We start from the raw sequence: 24,473 nt of genomic DNA on the forward strand, positions 1-24,473 counted from the left end.
CTTTAAAATTGATGCAGGTTAATTTGCAATCTGCTTTGAATATTTCCATCGCTTCCACAGTTTTTAGGTGTTTTTGATGATGGGTGGTGTGGATAACCCGCACCTCGTTAAAAATCGGGGTTATGTCCGGGTTTGTCGCATATGTAGGTAATGCCGTTGTACATTTGTTGCGGGTGATACCTGATTTATGTTCTTTTACCCTAATGGCTAATGGATGTTTGGTGGATCCTACGTAAATCAATTGCCTCTGCCAAAAATTGGCACAGGCTTATCATCAATGAGACTTATCATCAATGGATTCACAGCCACTGTGGTAGTGACTGCATCATTCAAACACTGTATTGTCTACGTTACTGTTTCTGAATACTGCTAAAAGTTTCATGACTTTTCATGTTACTAGCACCTTTCTTTATGAGACACTTTATCATAATTCTCTGTTCGTAAGTAGATGATACTGTATCTAATAACAGCACAGGAAATTAAACCCTGGAAATTCATACTTTGTCCAATAGATGGTTGTCATATAAGCTATGTGAAACATGCTATATGACTGAGCTACATTGCTATATTTATTTGAAATAAAATCAGTTGGATATTAATTTGCAAATTAATTTATTTATATAATCTTATGTAGTATGCCTAATGCTTTAATTAATTTGTATCTTTAATTTTCTCTTCATCATCAGAACTTAAGATGTAGAAAATGTTCAGGAATTAAAGCAAAATGATTTTATGAAAGACTGTATTTAAATATTTAAAATATATATATATTTTTTTAAATAGGAAAGCAGGCAACTTCGATTTTGGTTTAAAGATGATGTTTCTGAACCAGACCAAATGAGAAAAGCTCAAGAATTTTTCAAAGAATTAATTACTCCTTGTGAATTTCCAAGAGGTAATATTGCTAATAAAAAATCTTGTTGGAAGTTTAAAAAACTTTTTGTTCTCCAGTTTCTCAGGTTACAAGTTATAAATAATTAAAAGTACAGTATGATTAATAAATTGAATATTACTGAATGATAGTAAAATGCAGATCTTCAAAGATACTCATTTACTAATGTCAGTCTGATATATATATATATATATATATATATATATATATATATATATATACACGATAAATTAATATTGCAGATATCAAGAGTTAGATTGACCAAATATGAAAAAGTTGCTGCCAAATTATCCAAGTTTCTTAATTAAGTTATACTAAATGCATGCTAAATAACTGTTGCAATCTCTTTTGGATTGTTCTTTTTCTTTACAGCTAAAATATTAAATAAAATAAATTATTTATTTAAAATTCTATAAGATTGCAAAGCAACTAGAACAATACTGTTTAATTATTGATAAATTTAACAACCAAATAAAAAGTGCATTTCTCTCAAAATAAAAAATCATTCTAAATTTATAAATCAGTAGAGAAAACATTCTTAATTATTTACTATTACATTAATAGCTAAATTTTCAAAGAAAATTATATAATAAACATTATCATTCATTTCATATTATTTTGACTAAATATGCTATTGTATTAAAATATTTTAAGAGAAAATGATAAATTTAGAAACACTGCATCAATGAAGTAATGTCACAATGATGATTTTCTATAAACTTTGGAACATTACTATAGTATTCAAGCATTGAAAAAAAATATGCAAAAATTGAAATATTGGATGACTATTGCTTTTTTGATTATTATGTATTTTTAAAATTAAAACAATTCAATTTTATCACTGTTCATTTGAAGTTATGATATACTGTATTCTTTGAATTAGCACTCAGGTGCATATTTATTTGCATGGGTCAAAATCCACAGCATTTATTTAAGGCTGGCAATTATTTTAGGCCTAAAACTTAATTTTACTGTTGTTTATTTTAATTAGTATATTTTGTTTTTCCAGTATGGTAATATAGTTAATAAATGGCTTTTAGCCAGAAATGAAAAAACAACTTTAGGTTCCCTATTGCTAAATTATAAAAACGACTTTTGTAAATTTTTATATCTTGTTTAATTTTTAATAATTTACAGGTTATACTTTTATTCCTTTTTGTCACTTGATGTTTCTATTTTTATGGGGATGATATTTTGTTGGGGGGCAGAAATTTCACTTATATAATATTTCTTAATGATTATAAACAAACAAACAATCTGATATTTTTATTTTCTTAGTACAGTACCATAAATTAACAATAAAAAAATGATTGCTTGTTTTCTTTAACTTACTGTTTGATCTTCTCAATAGTCTGACTAATCACTGTCAGAATCATTTATGCTTAGCTTGTTCTGCTGTCCCTCCTCGTCTTCCTGGTATTCTTAATTCTTCATCTCTGGTCCTATGGGCTGAATCAGAAACTCCAAGCGAAAGCAGGCTATTTCATCCGTACAATGACTTAGAAGACTGTTGGTAACCTTTCAGCATAGAGATTAATTTGTAATAAAAGTTGAGAGAATTGCCAATTGTACAGATTTTGAAATAATGCCTGATGAGGTCTTCAGGAATTGAATCCCGGCTTCTTCACCCAGTGAATGACTTCCTTGCATTCGGGAGGAGGCTGATTTATGGTGGGAGTATGATGACTTGTTGTACAGCATTCATTCTTCAACATGTCAATCATTATATCAAATGTAAAAATGACAAATGAAATGTGGCAGTATCTTGGTGCTCAACTGTTCTCAACTCAAAAAATTTGGTATTGAACACAAATTCTGGAAAAAATCTCTTGGTCCTCAATTGAACAAACTTGGATCACTAGAACAAAGTTTTGATTAATAACATATTTTTATTTTGTTACACACAAAAAAGTTTTATGGTAAAAATTAAAAAATTAGAAAACATTGCTGATATTTGATTGAGATCAACAAAAAATCTCAGATGATGACAATACTTTGCAAAAAGAAAATACCCTCATTTAACTAAAATGAATATTAATGCATAATACAGTATTTTTAATTGTAATTGTTATATAATTATTAATTGGAAATAAATTATTGATTGCTTTAATAAACATATTTCTCTTGGTAATGAAAGAAAATAGTATACTTTTGTTAACTTTTGGAACCTAATCTGTTTTATATTAGTCCTTTGTTTTGTATAGCAAGGATTTGCATAACAATACTTTTTTGGAACATAACTATTGTGTTAAATGAGGGATATATATATATATATATATATATTTATCTATTTATTTATCTATTTATTTATTTATTTGAATAATATGACAGTAAAGAATGAAAATCAACACATTTAAACTCATTAGCAACAGGCTAATAATTTGATAATAGAATGTAGATAATGAATAGTGTCATTCTTATCTTCACTTGAAGACAAGTATGACACTATCCATTACTAATCATCTAACTGAACAAACTGAACACAGTACATACAGCAATTGCTGTGATGTTCAGGTTACTCGAATGATGACAGGATATAATACAAAGAACAAAACTTTATTACTGAGTACGAACATAAGACTTTTTAGAATGATACAGGATCCAACTCTGAGGCAAGTCCCCCCCCCAAAAAAAGGTTTTTCATGACACAAATATATACAAAATTCATAATAAAAATCTTCGTTACAATCCTTTAGACACCCAGAATTATCCAATATACCAGTTTTGAATTATGCAAGCGTGAGCCATGTTTTCTTTAAATTTATCTTAACCTACTTATATAAAAATGATAGAAGTCAGACATAGATAGATGAAGGAGGAAAAGAGATAGGATAGGAGTACCTGATTGTTTTGAATGTTCCCTTGGTGGTTCAGGTGGATTTAACTTCCTTTGTCTTGCCAGATCGTTACTCCACTTTCAGGCAATCTCTGCACCTCTCTGAATTTTCTTTTTAGATGTTCCTTCTGCAAAACACCTCAAAGACTCTTACTATATCATCTCCTTATCCCATTCCTGGCTTTAACATTGTGCTTCCGTACTCTTGTTTTCTACTAACAAAATGATCGAGAATCTCTCCTTGATCTGTCCGATCTCTCTGGTGTCTACCCAAAAAATGGCTCTGTCTCCCTTCAGATCTCCCAGGGCCTTCTTCTATCCATTGTTCACCTCACACACCTTCAGGAAAGGGGTAGAAAGGGGTAGTAAGTTCTCAAATTTTGGGGAACAAAGAAATTAGAGAACAATAGAAAGTTGATAGGTATGAAAAAGATTGAGGAAAGAAAGAAAGAAAATTATAATATAAACCTATAAACTATATACAGTCAAACCTGTTTTTATGCGGTCTTTTTTTTGTGCGATTTTTTTATTTGTGCGATTTTTTTTATGCAATATTTTATTTGTGCAGTTTTTTTTGTGCTTTTTTTTTTTTTTTTTTTTTTTTTTTTTTTTTTTTTTTTTTTTTTTTTTTTTTTTTGTGTGGTATAGTTGGCGACTAGTCTCGTGCGATTTGTCATGTCTCACGTTGACTTATTATAGTAATATTATTGCATGAATATGCGAAAAATGAAATAATTTATTTTTTAAGTCAAAAAAACAGCACCTGGACAAAAATATGTAAAACAGATGATAGACGAGACGATGCAGTCAAGTGCTGACATCTGTTGTCAATAAATTCTATTTCGTACGATTTTGAGTTATTTTCTATGTGAGACTTTTTTTAATTGTGTTGCGAAAACTATTTTTTATAGCCACTCATGAAGTTTCGTGCGTTTTTTTTTTTATGCGGTCCCTATCCACCGCATAAAAACAGGTTTGACTGTACAAACTATGGTATCATGCCAGATTGCTATGTCCAGGACTTAAAATCCATAATTTATGCTTTACTGCAGCCTTACCTTAATATAGCCTTATTTATTACAGCTAAGGTTATATTTTTTTATTAAAAAAACTCAAATTCGGAAATCATAAAACAGGAATAACCTCTGCTTTTAATATTATTACGTAATATCCTTGATATAGTATGGTATATAAGATGGAACTAGAAATAACTTGATTGAAGTAACATTGTAAAAATCGTTGTTTTCTCACTCCATTAAAATTCTAAGTTTAATTAAATCTTTTTGCTAATTAAATGTAAGGCTGTTTATGTTCATATACTTAAATTATTAAATGACACACTTTCAATTGCCGTATATCATTGGGCTATAATTTGGTAATAATGATTATAAATTACTAATGAATTTGCTAATGAATTTGTGCCTTGCTGGGTATGCAATGGCCGACCTGAGTGCCTTGAGTGGGAGTTTACAGGACGAGAGTGCTGAATGTATCCCCAGTAGATATTATAGTAACCGACAATGGTTATATCATAATGTTAAGAGGACATCAGACTGGAGGTCTGGGTAGCATCTGCACGGTAAATGGCAGTTGTGGGTTCGAATCCCACTCTGGGCCAATTCTTTTCTTCCAGTTTAATCTAAAATTATTTAATTAAAATTATAATTATTAAATTTAATACGAGATGGTGCCTAATGCTTCCCTCTAGGTTCAAATTCATTAATAATTTATAATAATTATTACCAAATTATAGTCCGATGACATACAGCAATTGAAGGTGTGTTATTGCAATGTATTGGGTGTAGTTAAGATGTTTATATTTATTATTGAATGAATTGTTTTATTATTTATTAGTAAATTGCATTAATGATAATATTTTTAAAATTTAGATTATGTTGGTTTCATAAAAAAGATAATGAAACTGATGCAAATAAGATATCCCTCAATTAGGAAGATAGAAGTTGAAATTAAACAGCTTGAAGAATATATTGAACCTCCAAGTCGTCCAGGTAGTTTTAAGCATTTTTCTAATAAATATGGTTATAGAAGTATACTTTTAAGAGAAGAAACATAATAAAATGTAAAACATGTTCTAACATTTTACATTTTATTGTATTCTAATTTTGCTAATGACTGATTTTGATAATTCTACATGTTTTAATATTTATGGTACATTTTTATTTCTATATTACAGTATGTTTTGATTAATATCAATATTTAAAATGTATTGAAATAAAACTTACATGACTTTTACATATATTTCCCAAGATATAAATAAGTTTATTTCAGGACGTAGTGATTATTAGTAAAATATCAATGAATAATCAGGAATAGAAAATTTTAATTTTTGATTACTATAATTTTATAAAATAGGAATATGTATTGGATGATAAAAAAATTAAAATACAATAATTGTACATTTCAATATTTATTCTATTTTTATTAATTGTATTAATAAAATAATGTTAAGCATCCAAATGCATCAGCTGCTTTGAAAGATAAAAACAAATAATAATCAGAGTGCAAGATTGGGATTGCTGAAACTGTTGGATAATGTCTTGTGCCATGTTGTAGTATCTTGCAAATATGGCAATGCTTGCACTTGTAGGCCTTATCACAATGCAATCCTGATCATTTTCTGCAGATGGCAGTCTATAACTTGTCCATTGTCCAACAATACTAATATATGTTTACAATACATTTTAAAAACTGGGTAATTGTTAATATACCACTCACCAAATAAACCATTACCAGTTCATAACAAAACAGAAAAATTCTTACTATGAAATTCCATTTTATGAGCTGTTTGTTCAATATCGTTAATGCCCGAAGATGTCTATTTCACATAGACGAAAACGTTTGTAGTAAGAATTTTTCTGTTTTGTTATGAACTGGTTTTTTTGATGAGTAGTTTATATGTTTACAATTACTTCTTTTGAGGAAGTCTGTTAGCAGAACAATTTGGCTATTTCAAAACACTGAGCATTGGTTTGTAACTTAATGCAGTTGTCACAAAGTTTTTACATCTGTGACAATTTGTTTCAGAAATGTTACCTTGTTGCTGGTATCATTGGAAATGCATGAGTGAAAAATGCTTTCAAATGGCTTTTTCTTTCATCAGCAAATTGTAGAGGACACATGCTTTCCTGTATTTTAACATATAAAAGAACTGGATGTATCTTTAGAGCATGTACCGGGTACATGCACTGAAGATATGTCCAGTTCTATCACTGTGGTATCTGTTTTCATGATTAAGGACATAAGCATAAAGACAAATCTTGAATTGTTCTATCCTCTATTATTGATATGCTGGAGTATCCAGATTGCTGTTTGTCTTTGTAAATCAGCGAACAGATGTCAGACTATGTATATCATTTCACTTCGACAGTTTTGCTTTCTCACATATTTTCCATATATGTGTTACAACTGTCAGTAAATTTCTGCTGTAGAAATACATTTTTTTGCATTGTCAAGGTATCACACTATGCACTTTTACATGCATTCATCTATAAAAATGATTAAATTACCATGCCAAAATATTATCCATTAAAATGAGAAATAACTACTGTCTATCGGCATTAAACAGTTTTTATTATCAACACAAGCACTTTTGACATTTTATCAATGTTAGTTTTTAGGCAAAGAACATAGCTTTGAAACATTAAAATTTTAAAAATGGAACATTAAATATTCAAAAATGGAATACATATTTTCAAATGCAATGTTAAATATTCAAAAAGGAATTCAAATTTTCCCAAATCCCAAATTTTCTAAGTTAAATTTAAACCAACATATGCACAAGAATGGCATGCGCATAGAGATAAATTTCATTTATCTCTATGCGCAATGCCATTTACCCAATGTCTATTTAAGAAATTACATTCAACTTTCGATTAAATGCAAATAACCTCGCACAGGCTCTTTTGCAACAACAGAAATGTATTTTCCACACTAGAGAAATTGGGAGTTTATTCGGTTCCATTACAACAGCCAGATAGAGAATGCAACAAAAAAATTTTTTTTTTTACATTGGAGCCACGACAAGAAAATTACAAATCTGTCTTACTGAGCATCAGAACAATACAGTGTTTCAAAATTATAAACACACCCAAGTTTTTTCAATAACAAAAACATTAACAATGGTAATGTATTTATTATTAGTATGATGTTTAGAACATCAATTTAAACATTTTCTGAAATTTTTAGAGCTATCTGGCAATTACAAAAAAAAAATTATCACAGATTTTCAATTTTTGATTGATTGTTTCAAAAGTTTAAATACAGGTGCATAAAATTAGTATGATAATTTATTTATTAATTATTAGTTTAATTAGTTGTCACTAAAGAGTAGTATCATTGATTATTACAAACGTGGTGCCAATTTTAAACAGTTTTTTGTGATTTAAAACTATGCCTTGCAGTAAAACACTAACAGAGTGGGAAATACATGAAATTTACCAACTAAAAGGAGCAGGACAATCTCCAAGATAAATTTGGTAGCTGTAAATTGATCTATATGTGCCGTGAGAAATGTGTTAACTCGGTGAAAATTATGGCAGAAATAAGTGATGTGGAAGACCTAAACTTCTTACACCTAGAAATGAAAGAAAGGTTTTTTGGCTACTGATGGTCAACAAGTTGTCTGTCAGAGAATAAGCATCAACATTGCCAACTGCAGTTTCACCAGCAACTGTATGGAAATGTTTGCATAATCATAAATATGCCAAATTTACAAAAATCGCTGCCAAATAGAAATTAACACAATTGCACAAAACAGCTAGATTAAAATGGGCCAAAGACAAGATGACATGAAAAGAGGAGTGGAAACAAATAGACCTTTTAAGATGAAAAAAATGGAATTTGGATGGACCTGATGGTTATAGTCACTACTGGCATGATTTGAGGAAGAACAAAGAAGTCAGAATGAGCAGACAGAAAGATGGGGACTCTGTGATGGTGTGGGCATGATTTGGATAGGAGGTAAAAAAGACATTGTATTTATAGCAGGTAGAATGAATTCAGAAAAGTACTGCTGTATCAAAATTTAATAACTTTTGGATCACTTATTGGGCAAGAAAACTGGCAATTCCAACAGGATAATGCTGCCATTCATGCATCAAAGTCAATTGAAAATTGGTTTGCTGAAAAAATATGTAATTAATTGGCCATCATGGATTCCTGATCTGAACCATTTGATAGAGAATGTTTGGGGTATTACGAGTCATTTTGTTTATGGCCAAAACAGACAATATAACACTGAAAAAAAAAAACTGAAATTAGCTATTATGGATTGTTGGGAAAATCTTAAACAAGAACTTCAAAAACTAGTAAGTTGTATGCCTAATAGAGTATTTGAATTAATTAAATCAAATGGTGGACCTACAAAATATTAAGACATGACAAATCATTTTTTTATGCACCTGTATTTATACTTTTGAAACAGTTAAAAATTGAAAATCTGTGATAATTTTTTTTGTAATTGTCAGATAGCTGTAAAAATTTCAGAAAATGTTTAAATTGATATTGTAAACAACATACTAATATAATAAATACATTACTATTGTTAATGTTTTTGTTATTGAAAAATGTTGAGTGTGTTTATAATTTTTAAGTGGACTGTATCTGTAACAAGTGTACTACAGAACTTCTAGGAGTGGCTGGAAAGAAATTGTGTGCTGAAATGGAATGAGACTTCATTGTTAATGCAATTTGTTGACAAAAAAGTTACTTTTATCTGGGAGGTGTTGTTATTTATTGAAAAAATGGAACCATATAATAAATCTACATTGGATTTTCTAAGAATTTGGGTATCACTTTTTAAAAACTTAAACATTTGAGTTGCCATGGTAATACCTATTTGCTGTAATTCTAAATTTACTAACAGCATGTAAATGTTTATCTTATTATTTTATTTAATTTTATTGTTATTTCATACTCATTTATCTCTATGTGCATGCCATTCTTGTGTCTCTGTTGGTTTAAATTTGACTTAGAAAATTTAAATTTCTTTTTGAATATTTAACATTGCATTTGAAAATACGTATTCCATTTTTGAATATTTAATGTTCCATTTTAAAAATTTTAATGTTTCAAAGTTATATTCTTCACCTAAAAATGACATTCCTAAAATGTCAAAAGTGCTTGTTTTGCTAATAAAAACTGTTTAATGCCGATAGACAGTAGTTATTTCTCATTTTAATGGATGTGCATTCATGATATCACCATGTTAATTAATAATGTAAATGAGCAACAGCATCATGAACTATAAAGGATAAGAATGTTTTGATTTATGAAGAACTTTTACTACTTCAAAAACTTCTGTTGTTGTTAAACTGTTTTAGACCCACCACTGGCCAAGTGGTTTCGTTTCCTGACACTGGGAGTTTGTTTGTGGGTTTGTGCCATGCCAGGATGGGCTGGCCATGTGGAGTTTTCCAGGTTTCTTCACATTTGTAATGACTGGATAGGGGCCAGTTACCCTTAAAAAGACCTCCTGGAAGGCATTTCCCCTAGGCCACGGGTTGGCAGTTTGTGAAGTGAGAAGAGCCAAATTGTCATGGAAACAAGATACCAAAAGTATCAGAGAGTCGCATCGAGGCTTAACTGCTTGGCCGATCGCCGACCAACTGTGTTAAAGGACATCCTCTAGTGAGCGTTACAGGCATTCCGTGACAATAATAAATTCCTATTACAAATATACTGAATTATTTATATTGTTATTGGCTATTGGCCAAATGAATAATAACAATTTATACTGTTAATGTAAATAATAATTTATACTGTTAATTTAAATGTGCGAAATACGACACACGACAGGGGCGCTTCTAGTGGCTGTTTTTGGCATGACGTTACAATACGGACGGACACGCGTTCAATAGGTTATATGTATAGATATGCTTTAAATGCTACCACTCGCATGCGATTCATATTGATCAACGCAAGTGGTCATATGCGGACGGGCTAAAGAATGGTAGAGAGTATGCCATACGAGTTGAAGTTTGTTCGGCGGCTCTATCTCATAAACTCATAAGTGGCTGCTTGAGATGAGATGAGATTGGAGTTTGTCTGAAGAGTTACAAACATCTATGCAAAGAGCCACATGACCGCACTTTCCGACCCCTGCCCTAGGCAGATTGCCCAAGTGTTCTGTTGCCATAACTTAATAAAACAAACAAACAAAACAAACTTAAACTGTTTTGAGTGATAACAAATGGAATGCAAATATTAAAGAAAAGAACTAGCTAGTAGATTTGAACAGTGTTGCTCAATTATGATTAGTAAAGATAGTTTTAAAGAAACAAATCAAAGTTTTATGAAATTACACAATTTATGAAAGACTTTCTCTTATATAATTATAAAATGAAAGAGAATTGACACAAACAATCCAGTGTATATATTTAAAGAAAATGAGCAATTATTTGTTGTGATATCGTCACAATGCCGGGCTGCAATTTTTAATTATATTTTTAAATTGAATAAATTAAAAAAATATATGTTCTCCGTCTCAAATTAGTAGTGGTTTGCCTCTGTACATCACATTAACTTGTAAGAGGAAAAACTGAGCATTAGTAAATTTTATGAGATTGCTGATGTCTTGATAGGTATGCTCATTCAAGTGTTCAAAAAGTGTTCATATGTAATCAGCCTTAGTAAAGCATTTTTTGATTGAATTTCGTTAAGGAAAAGCAAATAATGATCTTTTTGAAAGTATAAATTTTACAACATATGATAAAATTTATTTAATAAAATTAAGACTTAAATTAATTAATTTATTAAAATATGTGTTTTAGATTTATTTTAACAAAATATTTAAATCAACTTTCAACTTTCTGAATGATTCAAAAGAATAAGTTATTGCATAATTCTTATCTGTTAGCAATCTTAAAAATATATGTAAAGTTTTATTTTGAAGGAACACCTACTGTATTTTTATAAAATCATTAAATTTGTTGAAATAATATTATAGCTTCAGCTGAAAAAGAAAAGAAAAATGGCCAGATTCTCTTGCAGTTAACATTGCCATCAGAAGATGTGGATAAGAGAAGAAAATTATTAAATAAAGGTGTAATTTGATCTCTTATTTCAAATGTGACACATGAAATTGAGATCTTACTAACTGAATAACAATTGTATTTATGGCATGCATATGATTTGATTGAAAAATGGAATGTGAATGAAAAATAGTTATTTTTATGAATTTGTGTCTTTTTAATGCTAATTACTGCATAATCATTGTTAAATTGTTTGTAAGAAATGTTGTTGTAATATTAAAAGTTTTTTAATTTAAATTAAGTAGCAAAAAAAAACATAATTCTGATCTGTTCCAAATAATAACAGAATATAATATAAACAATGCAAAAAGTAGTAAATTTTTGTGTTATTTACTTATTTATTTATTTATATATATTTGAAAATGGTTTATTAAGATACTTGAATTAGATTTAAGATATAAAATAGTTTTATTAATACAGTAGAGAGTCGAAAATCAGAATCAATTGGGGACTGGGGTTGTTCCGATTAGTCATTTGTTCCAATTACCCATTATGTATGAATAAATATATTAACCTGTCCGATGTTCAAATTTTTCTCCGTCGCGTGTCGCTTCGTGTTGGATTTTCATCGATTTTAAGCCTAATGAAAATTTTTATAATAATAATCAAGGCTATCGTATCGTTAAAAATTATTTCTGCATTTTTACAAACAAAATAAATATATTGAATATAAAAACATGAAAATTATACTTTAGAAGTAAATTCAGTATCAAAAACGTTCGATTCAGCACGACACAGTTTGACTGAAAATCGTGCCGATTACCGGCGATTCTGATTACCAGGATTTCGATTAACAACACTCTACTGTAAAATGAAAAGTACAGTTAAAATTATCTTAATTGTAATTTTTATTTTAATATAGTGAGATTAATTGTCCAATATTTACATAAGTCACGAAAATAGTTGTTTTATGTAAGAGGTTTCAATAGATCTTTTTAATTGAAAAATTGATTTAACAAATTCCTAAATAGGAATTATTAAGTTTTGGAGATATTGGCTTGAATGAAAGAAATTTTAAATAAATATATAATCTAATAACTAATTTAAATTTTATATTTTAAAATGTTAAGAATGCAATTGTAGATCAAATTAAAAAAATACAGTAGTGCCTTGTACTTCAAATTTAATTTGTTCCAGGAGATTCAAACTCTTAGTTGTTTGAAGTCCGAATCAATTTTCCCCATTAGAAATAATGGAAAAAGAATTCATTTATTCCCTTAATTGCCTTACCTATTTTGATAAACTTAAACAGCAAATACACATAATTTGAAGTAAAAATAACATAATCAAATGTCCTAAATAATAGATTAAAACATAAAAACAAATAAAATACATTGCATTTACTGCATTTTAGTAAGGAGTGGTGGTTCACTTTTCTTAAGGTCACTATGCAGCTTGATTGTCTTTCTCACAAATAATCCTCTGAGAGATATCACTAGCCAACTGCTTCTCATTTATCCTCACTAGGAGGTGTTTTTTCCATCTCCTCAATAACATGTGATCTCCTAGAGGTCATTATTGTCACATGTTTAGCCACATTTGCTTCCTTTTTCTAAGAATGATGGACACCATTGACTTAGCATCTTAAACATGGCTGTCAGATCTGCCATGCATGTACTACTTTCATGTTTCATAAGTTCCTTTTTCATCTCAATTGTCAATACTACAATCTTCCTCTTAGGCTTCATTGCTTCTACAGTCTTCTTTGATGCCATAGTTAATAGGTAGGGATATACATATAACTAGGCTTACCAGATGTCCCGTTTTGACTGGGATTGTCCCAGTTTGATGATGTGGTCCTGGCGTCCCGGCAAGTTTGTCATTTTGTCCCAGTTATTGGGTTAAATTTATAAAAGTGCCAAATATTCAAGAAGTAAAAATAGTGTAGCCTTGGGTAAAATGGCAATTTGGTAACTAAATAATCTCTTCTGTTACACTCACTGTCACCAATCTAAATATTTTGTATCTAGATCTAAGTAGTTTTAAAGTACATTGCCTAGATGTTTTCCTCCATAATTTATAGCATATGGTCTAATGAATTTAGATGTTTTATTTTTTCATCCAGATATTTTTTCACAGAATTTATAATAGCGCACAGCCTATGAGTTCCAGATATTTTTATTTCATTTTTTAGATATTTTGTTTCAATTACAGTTGACAACACATACACTGGCCATGTCATTGTTGGGCATGTCCTATCTTAATTGAGTTCAAATTGCTAGTTGGCATTTGTGATTATTCTGTATTATATATTAAATTAATTTAATCTCCAAAATTCCAAAAAACTGCATTTACTGATGATTGAAAAAGGATTATCAGTTTTTGGAAAAAGTATGTGATTGTATTGACGAAGTGAAATATGAACTGTGCTTTTTAGAATTTTCAATAACTCATGGTGGGCATTCAGACATTAAAAATCACTTGAAATGTGCGAAACATAAGGCAAACCTAGTAGCTATAGGAACTTCCTCAAATATATTGTCATATTTTAAAGGTACCGATTGAAATGACAAAGAATTTTTAAAGAAAGTTTGCACTTGTAATAAATATTAATAAGTGCTTAATAATAAGATATGTTCAGTTGAGTTAATAAAAATTGCTTTTTAACTCCTTGTTTTTTGTTAACAACTTGTTGTGTAGCCTTTTCAATCATAGGTACTTATCCTAGTAGACTTTATTTTCTGTTGAGTATTTTCTCAAAATTGTCTCGGTTTGAGAAAAAAATATTATGGTAAGCCTACATATAACCAAACACGCCAAAAATAAAGCAAAAAAACCCATTGAAAACACATGAGCATAATGCAAGAGATACTTTCATAAAAAGGGTAAGAGATGACTTTGATACACAACAGATAGTGTTTATGCAGTGAGCGCACTTTTTTTCACTGTGCACAGTTCAAATGTAGAAGCATTGTTTAAACTCTGGGTCAAATTTCTCTCAAATTTAGCATTTGAACTCTGAAATGTTTAAAGTTAGTTATTTGAAGTATGAGTTACCACTGTTTAGTTTCTTAAAAAGCAAATACAAAATGATGCATTTAAATAAAACTTTGAAAAACATTTTCTATTTTTGTATGATGGATATCCAGAAGTATTTTTAAGTTTGTAACAATTTAAACAAAAAAACATGTTAATTATACATGATAATGCAAAGACATGCTATTATTTCCATGTATCACCATGACAACTTAAACATTTATTGTATTTAGAATTAAGTATTTACATGTGTGGTCAAAGAATTAAAAATATATGTATAGTAAAATTTATTTTCAAAGAACACATACTGTATTTTTGTAAAATTATTAAATTTGTTGAATTGAAGACTTTGAAGAAATGCCCAAGTCTAAGATCATGAAATCACAATACTAAATACATAAAAAATTTTGTATCTTACAAAATACAGTTGTACTCTGATATTAATATTTTTTTGAGTTAATAGTTCCCATTTTCAGATCTTAATGTATTTTAATTTTTTTGTTTTGAATTTGTGCATTTTTTGCAAAGTATTAGCATTAAATGCACAAGTCCAAACAAATTGATGTTATAAAAAAGTAAAAATTAAAAGAAGCTTTATTTAACACATTGATGTCATTATACATTATTCCCATGCATTAGTCTCCTCTATACCATAACCCAAAAATATAAAGAGCAAAGATAATTTCAGGCTTAAAAATGTTTAAATACCTTCCAGATGTTATACTTGTAATTTATACAAATATGTAAAAATAAATTAATAAAAAACTAACAGCTAACCCACTATAGATACTGAACTGAAGTGGCATTGACATTATATTAAGGTTTCATGTCAGTTCTTTATACAGGTATCTATTGATTAGTACAATTAATTAATCCCTCAATGCTACAGCATATATCAAAATTGTGTTAATCAAATACAGTGGTACTTTTGTACTTGATTGAACAATCACAATCTGCTAGAACAAATTTTTATTTTAACGTTGTTATCATATGAAAAATTTTCTATGATAAAAATGTGTAACTAATTTAAAAATAAAATGAACCTTAGAGTTTCCTATCTTCGTCAGACAAAATTATACTTGATCCAGTTTGTTTTTTTTTTCTACTTAATGCATTTGGAACAAGCATCATGTCAGCGATACACTACGATTTTTTGCAAGTTCACGAGTTTTTATTTGTCAATTTTTAACAATTTCTTCCAAAAATTTCTCTTGAACGACTTTCAGGCACTCTGTATCCTTTAGTTCAAAATTTCCTGAATGAAAATTTCAAAACCACAGTTGACATGTCTGACATTTAGGAGCATCTTCCTTATACACACTGAGTACTTTCTACTGTTTGTATAGTTATATCCTTTACAAAACTTAAAATGCATACATAATATGCCTGATTATACATTTTATCTGCAGACAGTTTGATTTGATTTTGCACAAACAATGTGAAGTGAAGTTTTAAAATATGCTTCTAAACAATGAACACAGTATCACATTAACAGTGATATGTTAAATTTCACAACTACTGTAATTAAAATACATATCTATATTGGAAATCACCCTCAGCACAAAAATAGAAAATTTATCAACACCTTATTTGCTGAGCAAAACATATCTGTTAAGTAAAGACAGATGTCAAATCTGCATTAATTAAAACTTTGGCTGTATGTATATAAAGGGATTGCTGCAAATAATTGTGTGTGTTAATCAAATTCCACATTAAGCAAGAGGTTAAGCAAATATTACAAATGTGTAATCTCCAACTTGTTTGCTTTTTGCATTTTTTAACATTCCTATTCCACAAATGTTCTAATTTTTGAGGCTTTTTACCTGACAGAACACCAGTATTGTTTTCCATGACTTCCTGAGTGGAGGCAGCTAACATGGATTGTCATTATAGTCACATGGACTTGGCTGCATATTATGATTGGTTTTTCATAACTTGTGCATTTTTTGCCTGAAAATTTGCATAGCACTATTTTCTCCTACATGCTTTTTAAAGGAGTTGTGCATTTATTTTTACTTTTTCATTTAGTAAAACTTTATCTACACAAGTTCAGGATTAAGTAGAGTACATAAACCAAAATTGCAAAAAGTGGACTTGTGCTGTTCTTATATGAAGGTTTCCAATTAATATTATGGTATAATTTCAGCTGAAAAAGAAAATAAAAAAATGACCAGATTTTCTTAATGTTAACATTGTCATCATATGATGTGGATAAGAAAAAAACTATTCAATAAAGCTATAATTTGAACTTATTTCAAATCCATTATTAGACAACTTTTCATCTTACCATCACTAATTATTTGCTGACTAAACAAAAATATTTTCATGCAAAGAAAGAGATGGGAAATCTGAGGAAGCAAGGTCTAGGCTATAGAGTGAATGTTCAAAAAATAGTATGTCCCATTTGAATGTATTTAGTATTGTATGCGGGAAACAGTGGTATGCAGTTAGACATTGTCATAAGACAAATTTCTTTTGTGAGCAAACCTTGTCTATGGTTCTGAATTATACATACTAATTTCTGAAGCATGCAACAATAGTTTTCAGCATTAATTGTAGCACAATTTTGCAGAAATTCAATCAGGAATACATCTTTTCTGTCTCAAGACAATAGCTATCAATTTTTGAACTGAAACTATTTAAATTTTTTCCATAGCTATATGCTATCACTCTAAAGATTATTTGCTCTCAGATATAATGTGTGCAATCAATAATTTAGCTCCAGTGAGTGTTTCAAAAAATACATTGTTTATTGTGATATCACCCAAGAAGTTTGGTACCAACATGAATTTGCTTAAATTTATTGGGGATAATCTGGGTTCAGCATTAGTCTTTGCAGAAACTTTTTGTTTAAAGTATTAGTTTTTCTGAATTTCTTCATTCACTAGTGTCTGTGATCAACAAAGGGCATGCACTACAATCTTCATGCATATTTACTCTGCCTTCAATGAATAACCTGCATCATTTCTTCATATTTTGAACACTTATTGCTCTTTCACTAAACATCCAAATTCTTATGAATTGTGATAGGTGGAACATGTTTTGTGTTGAGAATTTAAATAACAATCTTTATATCATGTTTGGCAGGATTTTTGTATTTTAGAATTCATTTTGAAATGCTCTTAAGACCAAGGAAGACTTTCTACAGTGGATCACAAGATTCACAATAACTCCTTACAGTTTATCACACATGGTGCATGTGTGTGGTACCCCTTCAACACAGGCATAGAGAGAACTTATTTTCTGGATACTCATTGTATATATAAGAATGTTTTTAATATCATTTGACATAACAGATTGTTTAGAATTAGGGTTTCTCATTTCCCAGTCTTTTGCTTGTCCCGGGATTCTGGGATAAAAGTGAACTGTTTCCCAGGATCCCGGGACAAAATTAATTATTTTTAACATATACAAATTATCATGAAATCAAATGATATAATTATTTTTCGTCTTTTAAAGTAATTTAATACGTTCCGCAACCTCCAAAATCATATTAATAACGCTGTGTAAGATATATATTAAAAATTTCCTTTGAACTACTAGAAATTTTCACAAATAGAAAAAATTTATTAGAGCTTGTTGGAAACCTGCATACAACAACAACAAAATGCTTTGAATTGAGTTTTAAAAAAATGAACTTAGATCAAACTTCTAACTAAGAAGGGAATTTTCGTTTTTTAAATAAAATATAATACAAAATATTGTAAATTTTTATAAGCTTTTAAAAAGCAAAGATGGTCAATACTCCGATCACTCAATCTAATTCTTATTTTAGTAATAAAAAGTCCTGCTACCAAGAATGCCTTTTTCAATTCAATTGATGTGATTGGAATCGTGTTTAATGCATTTAAGAGAAGACAAATATTATGTGTTTTTCACCTGTATCCTGAAAGATTTCTAGTTCGTTTTCGAGATTGTAGTACTTCTTTTGTTCTCTAGTATTCTTGATTTGTCTACCTCGACTGCTTTAATTGAAACATCATAGCCCAATAATTTGGCAGTTCGTTTGTCTTTAATAATCAGGTTATGAAGAAAAACTTCATACTTGCAGACTTTGTTCATATCCTGGTCCAATTTGCACAACTTGGCGTTACGCAGTTATGCTGTCTTAATTTTTAACTGGGCATGGTTAAAAATTAAGACAACATAAGCACAATTATTACAGATATTACAGGTGAAGAATTTTGAGTCCTGCCTGAATAAGCTACGCATTGATTATTGACCATTTGTGACGTGCCATAACGAGTAAAAATTAAAAAAACTAATAAGTTGGTTTAAAATTAATAAATACAAATGTATTCTGACAGTTTATGAGTTAATTATACTTTCTATTTGCAAAATTTCCCCAACCTTAACACAAAATAAGAAAAAAGTGAATTTTTAAGAAATTTGCAGGGTTTTCCGGGGTAAGAAAAATTTCCCAGGTTAAAAAAACAACTGGGATCCCATGATCCCATTTGAGAAACCCAATTTAGAATAGCCAATAAAAATTATTGATGATTTTTAAAAAGAATATTTATTTAAACAAATGTAAATATAAATCACACATTTACTTAATTTTAATGTTTCAAAACTTGTTTATGAGAAAAGTAAAAATTAAAGACTTTAATTGATAATTTTGAAAACTATAAATTTATTATGATTAACTGAAGAATAATTACAAATCAAATAAAGTTATTACATATATTAAAGTTTTTTTTTTTTATATAAATTCAGAAATTTTAAAATTTTATGGTGTTCATAATCAACAAAACCTAGCATCATTAGCTAATAAATGTTTTAAGAACTGCAAGAACTCGTTGAGTGTTTTCATAATTATTTCTTTATTATAGTTAATGTTAAACTTTATCTCTGTTGATTTTGGATAAAGTGATACTTGAAAAATCAGTTTTAAAAGTTATCAAACTGCTGCTACTGAATTGTGTTTTGTTTTGAACAGCTGATTACAAATTGATTTATTTGCAAATTGAACTACCTTTTGACTGATATTCCTTTATTTAGAAAAGTTCTATATATGTTTAAATTGTGATGCATTTACTTAATTTACATAAATTATTTTATGTCAATTATTTTCATTAATTAACATTATTCAGATTATTATTTGTAATAGATCAGAAATATACTTTTTATTGTTAAATATTAATATTAACTTTTCTAAATACATTGAAACTATAATCTTGTTACTAAAATATTTTAATATTGATATTTACAGAAAGAATGCAGATTGTAAAAAAACTTTTCAAACATTTTTGTCTTTTTAATTTAAATTTTATTAACACTAATTTGCTTAAAAATATTTAAGTAATTTTCAAAAAATTAAAAACTTTTTAGTATATTCACGACATAGTAACTATGATGATGATAATTTAATTTACTATTTAAAATTTTTAAAATTGTATATTAAAAATTTTAATTAAAAATATATAACTAAATTTTAGTTTAAAAAATTTATAGTATTATTATATTATAATTTTTGTTTTTACAATTTAATTTAATAATATGATTAAAAATTTATAAACTTTGTGTTTAATATAATTTTACAATGATTATTTAATGACAAAACAAACTTAGTCTTATTAATATTAAAATTTAAGTAGTTTTTCAGAGAATAAAATTGTCAAGGTAGTAATTTGTCTGAAAAATTTAGTTTTTAGGGAATTTTGTATTTATATAATAAATAAATAAAAATAGCAGAGAACTTTAGAAAAATCATGGGAACCTTTTAGTATTAAGGTTTATTTCATATGCTATGAATCATATATGACCAATTATTTATTGTGACATTGTCACAATGCTAGGCTGGAATTTTTAATCATATTCTTTAATAATTTTTTAATTTAAATTTTTTTGTGAATCTTTTTTAGTATATGTAATCGTCCTTGCAGCAGGGAATTATTTCCTTTATGCTAATAAAGATTTGATTGATTGATTTTTTAGTTTAAAATATATGCACTTCTACCTCAAATTAGTAGTCTTGCCCCTGTACATCATACTTAACCATTAGCAATGGAGTCCTGCAGGTCATCTATCTAACTCCTTTCTGGGAACATTTTTGAATTAAAATAACATTACTTCCAGTTTGCATAGGAAGTTCATATATAGTTAATTGGGATCTTTGTCCCTTATCTTTTTCCATATTGCATTATTTTGCTTTTATCTAGCTAACTCCATTCTTGAGATTAAGGAAAAGCAGACAGATGACAATGGAAATTTGTAGGTCTACAATTTTTTTCAAATTTCAGCCCAGTAACAAATTCTTGATAACTTTGAAGTGGAAGGGACAGAAATTTTTGAATTAATGAAGTTTAAAGTTACAGGTGGATCCTATCAACGAAGTCCTTTCCTACCTCCTCACATTCTGTGTCTCGTATATACTTCTGTAAGATGGTGATGTAGGAGTCTCTCTTTATCAATACTATAGCCTTATTCTTGTCAGCACCATGAGGAAACGGAATACCAGAAAGCTTTAAATAGGAGCAAGAAATGGCTATGAGAAAATAACATTGCCCTTCTGAGGGCTGACAAGAATAAGGCTATAGTATTGATGAAGAGAGACTTCTACACCACCATCTTACAGAAGTATATACGAGACACAGAATGTGAGGAGATAGGAAAGGACTTCGTTGATAGGATCCAGTCAAGAGTCCACAGGTTTATGCATACCTGTTTAGTAAGAAAGTTACAGCTAGACAACGCGACAGTAGCCTCACCTGCAGTTCCCAGACTCTTTGCCTTTGCCAAAATGCATAAACAAGGGATGGAACTTAGACCTATTTTAGACAAAACCAACACACCTACCAGAAAAAGAGCACAAAATCCATATGCTCCTAGCTAAACATCTAGAAGGCAATCAATTTACAGTCTCCAATTCGTCGCAGGTAATTGAAGCTATACGGAACTGCTTACCGTCTGAAAGATTCTGGATTACTATTTTAGACTTTAAGGCACTATACCCATCAGTTAAACTGGAGCCCTGTTTCTGTGGTTTATGAGATTCGCTTATGACTAGGATAGCAAACAATGCAGACCACAAGCAAATACTGGAACTGTCTCATATTCTTTGTTACACCTCATGCTTCTAACTGGATGGGAAGTTGTTCCTTCAAAAAAGAGGAGTACCTATGGGTAGCCCCTTATCTGGGGACTTGGCTGAAATTGTGGTGCATCTTTTAGAAGCTAAAATCATCCCAGAGTTCCTCTCTAATATTGAAATATGTAAAAGATACATTGATGATATATGCATCATCTGGAAAACAAAACCAAACATTGAGGAATTTATGCGCTGTATGAATAACAATCCGTATGGTCTTACGATTGAGTTAGAACAAATGAGCAATAAAGAAGCTCGTTTTTTAGACATTAATATTATCTTAGTATCATATCCGTTGCCATTAAAGGCAACGGATATGATACTAAGATATACCATAAACTAAGCGCTATCCCGATATACATCCCAGCTGACTCTAACGATCTGTATAACTACAAAATGGCGGCCTTTAGAGCACTTACTAGAAGAGCCCATATGCACTGTAATAAAGAACAAGACAAGCGGAGGGAAGTAAAAAGAATAGCAGAAGTAGCTGAAAACCTTGACTTATAACAAAAAGTTAATATTTAAAATGACAGACACAAGAAAGCCGACCCAAAAATCAATCGGATAGAGCTCCAGAAAATTGTCTGCAGCAAGATGTGTCTCCCCATCATATTACTATAACGTATGAGTGCCGTATGCACTCCATATATCGAGAGATTGAGACATATATTAAATACTAATTCAAAAATAGCTTACAGGCATAAACTGGACATATTTGCCATGCTTAGAAACGGGAAAGATCGAGTGGACATTGAAAGAGCACCAGGAGTGTATAAAATTCTGCTCAGGGATGATAGATTCAATAGGGATCTGGTATATATCGGTTCCACGAGAAGGTTGCTCAAACAATGCCTCTGTGAGCATAAAACCGATATTGAGAAGAACAACCTTGGCTATATATGCCAGTGAAAACTGCATTACACCCAAATTACAACAGGCAACCATGATTTGGCAAACTCAGCAGATACATCAACTTCGGAATTTGGAGGCATTAGAGATCTTTAAAGCAGAACGCCAAGGCCTCTCAATCAATTTTAAGGATGAAAAACAGCTTTCAAGAATGTGGCAGGCTATGTATGACTCAGCATCATAGTAGACAATGCATGTGCACATCATTATATGTTTAAATTTAAAAGAAAATTCGAAAAATTAGAACACATTCAAAACTGAAATTAGAATGAAAAGGTTTTCTCTACTAGAATTCCACCTGAAGAAGGTCCTAAAGGGACCAAAAATGTTTGTGATAAGTTAAATTTTGCAAGGCTTCATAAGGTTAGTGTGATATATAAATTTACAGTATATTTCCTCTTAATTTCTGTATAATTCTTGACTTGCCTATTGGAGAATAGACACTTTTGTTTAGGCAACAATCTTTTTGTTGGGGTTCTTCAACAGGATGAAACTAGATTAGATAATGGGAGATAAGAGGTGAGAAGAGCAAACAAGGAGATACTGAGAATTGAGAGGAGAGCCGAGAGAAGCACGCTCACTTGGGGTGACCTCTCCCTATTAAATGAAACTCTCTTCCAATTAGAATTGTCAAAACAAGTTCTCCACTCTTTTGACATGTGACAGAGTGGATAAGTTGTGTGAAAGCTTACATTAAAACTATCACTTTTGAGGAAAACTGTGTAAATTGTGTAAAGGTTACAATCAAGAAGTTGTATTTGGTAGTAAAAATTATTTTATCTTTCAGAATAGGAATCATTAAATGTTCACTGCAGTTGTCATTCTCATTCTTTCAAAGGATAGAAAGCCTAACCCTAAGGCATAGCCTTTGAAAAGGAAAACTGAAGAGTTTAGCTGAAGTGAGAAGGGTGAAGGAAAGAAAAGAATGATAGGAAAGTGTGAGAACATGAGATCCAGAGCAGCCACCAGGTCCTGTTTATTTAAATAACCAGAGTTACAATAGAATTACAATAAAATACAATACACTGCAGTTGTCAGTAAAAGAATAAATTTTTTTCCTCTACAATCATGTGAGTGTCAAACTTTTTTCAGCCAGTTTTTCAGCCAGCTGAAAAAAGTTTGACACTCACATGTTTGACACTGAAGATTGCACAAGTATCAGCCATGAAGGAGCTGGATGTCCATTTATGTCCACGACTGATGGCAACTAAAATGCCCACCTTTCTCTCACTTTCCAGCATTACTGACATCATCCATGCTTTTTTATTTGTTGAATATTGTACAAGGAAAATGAACTGGGTTTTCAAAATGACTATCTTTGCTTGCAATAATAGTTTTTAACCGATTTTTGAAACATTCAATAATGGTAATAAAATTCTTCCTTGGAATCATCATTATTTTTTTTATTGTAGGAGCATTGTAATATACTCTACCTTTAAGATAAACCTATGTGATTTCTTTTTATAGGGCTAAGTTGGGGCTATAAGACAGCCACTCCATGCCGCCAACAACATATTTTTTGTAATCTAATCTGATTACACACTTCTCAAACATGCAGCAAAGGCTTTTGAACATTTTTTTTGTACAATGGAGCCTTGCACCATCTTGCATAAACCAAGCTCAACAATGTTTATGTCCAACAAGCATTTTGGGATTAAACTTCTTTCCAATAATTCAACATATGCAGCAGAAGCAGTGTTCTTTTCGAAGAAGAAT

The 24,473-nt window shown here is 29.8% G+C and overlaps 1 protein-coding gene and 1 long non-coding RNA gene across 3 annotated transcripts in view; one reads left to right on the top strand and one right to left on the bottom strand.

Moving 5' to 3' along the window:
- Positions 1 to 24,473, top strand: part of LOC136989054 (uncharacterized) — a 95,034-nt gene that overhangs the window by 43,515 nt on the left and 27,046 nt on the right. Inside the window, exons 4-6 of one of the 2 annotated variants that reach the window (XM_067287141.1) lie at positions 784 to 895; positions 5,618 to 5,737; positions 11,695 to 11,790. In XM_067287141.1, coding sequence (XP_067143242.1) covers positions 784 to 895; positions 5,618 to 5,737; positions 11,695 to 11,790 — 328 coding nt within the window. The remainder of the gene's footprint in view (positions 1 to 783; positions 896 to 5,617; positions 5,738 to 11,694; positions 11,791 to 24,473) is intronic. The other variant, XM_067287142.1, reaches the window with a different exon arrangement.
- LOC136989113 (uncharacterized) overlaps positions 4,283 to 24,473 on the bottom strand; it is an 82,317-nt gene continuing 62,126 nt past the window's right edge. Inside the window, exon 2 of the long non-coding RNA XR_010882859.1 lies at positions 4,283 to 4,383. This is a non-coding gene — a long non-coding RNA (uncharacterized lncRNA). The remainder of the gene's footprint in view (positions 4,384 to 24,473) is intronic.

Source organism: Centruroides vittatus, unplaced genomic scaffold, assembly GCF_030686945.1.
Source record: "Centruroides vittatus isolate TY-2023 unplaced genomic scaffold, ASM3068694v2 scaffold_435, whole genome shotgun sequence".
Classification (NCBI taxonomy): Eukaryota; Metazoa; Arthropoda; class Arachnida; order Scorpiones; family Buthidae; genus Centruroides; species Centruroides vittatus.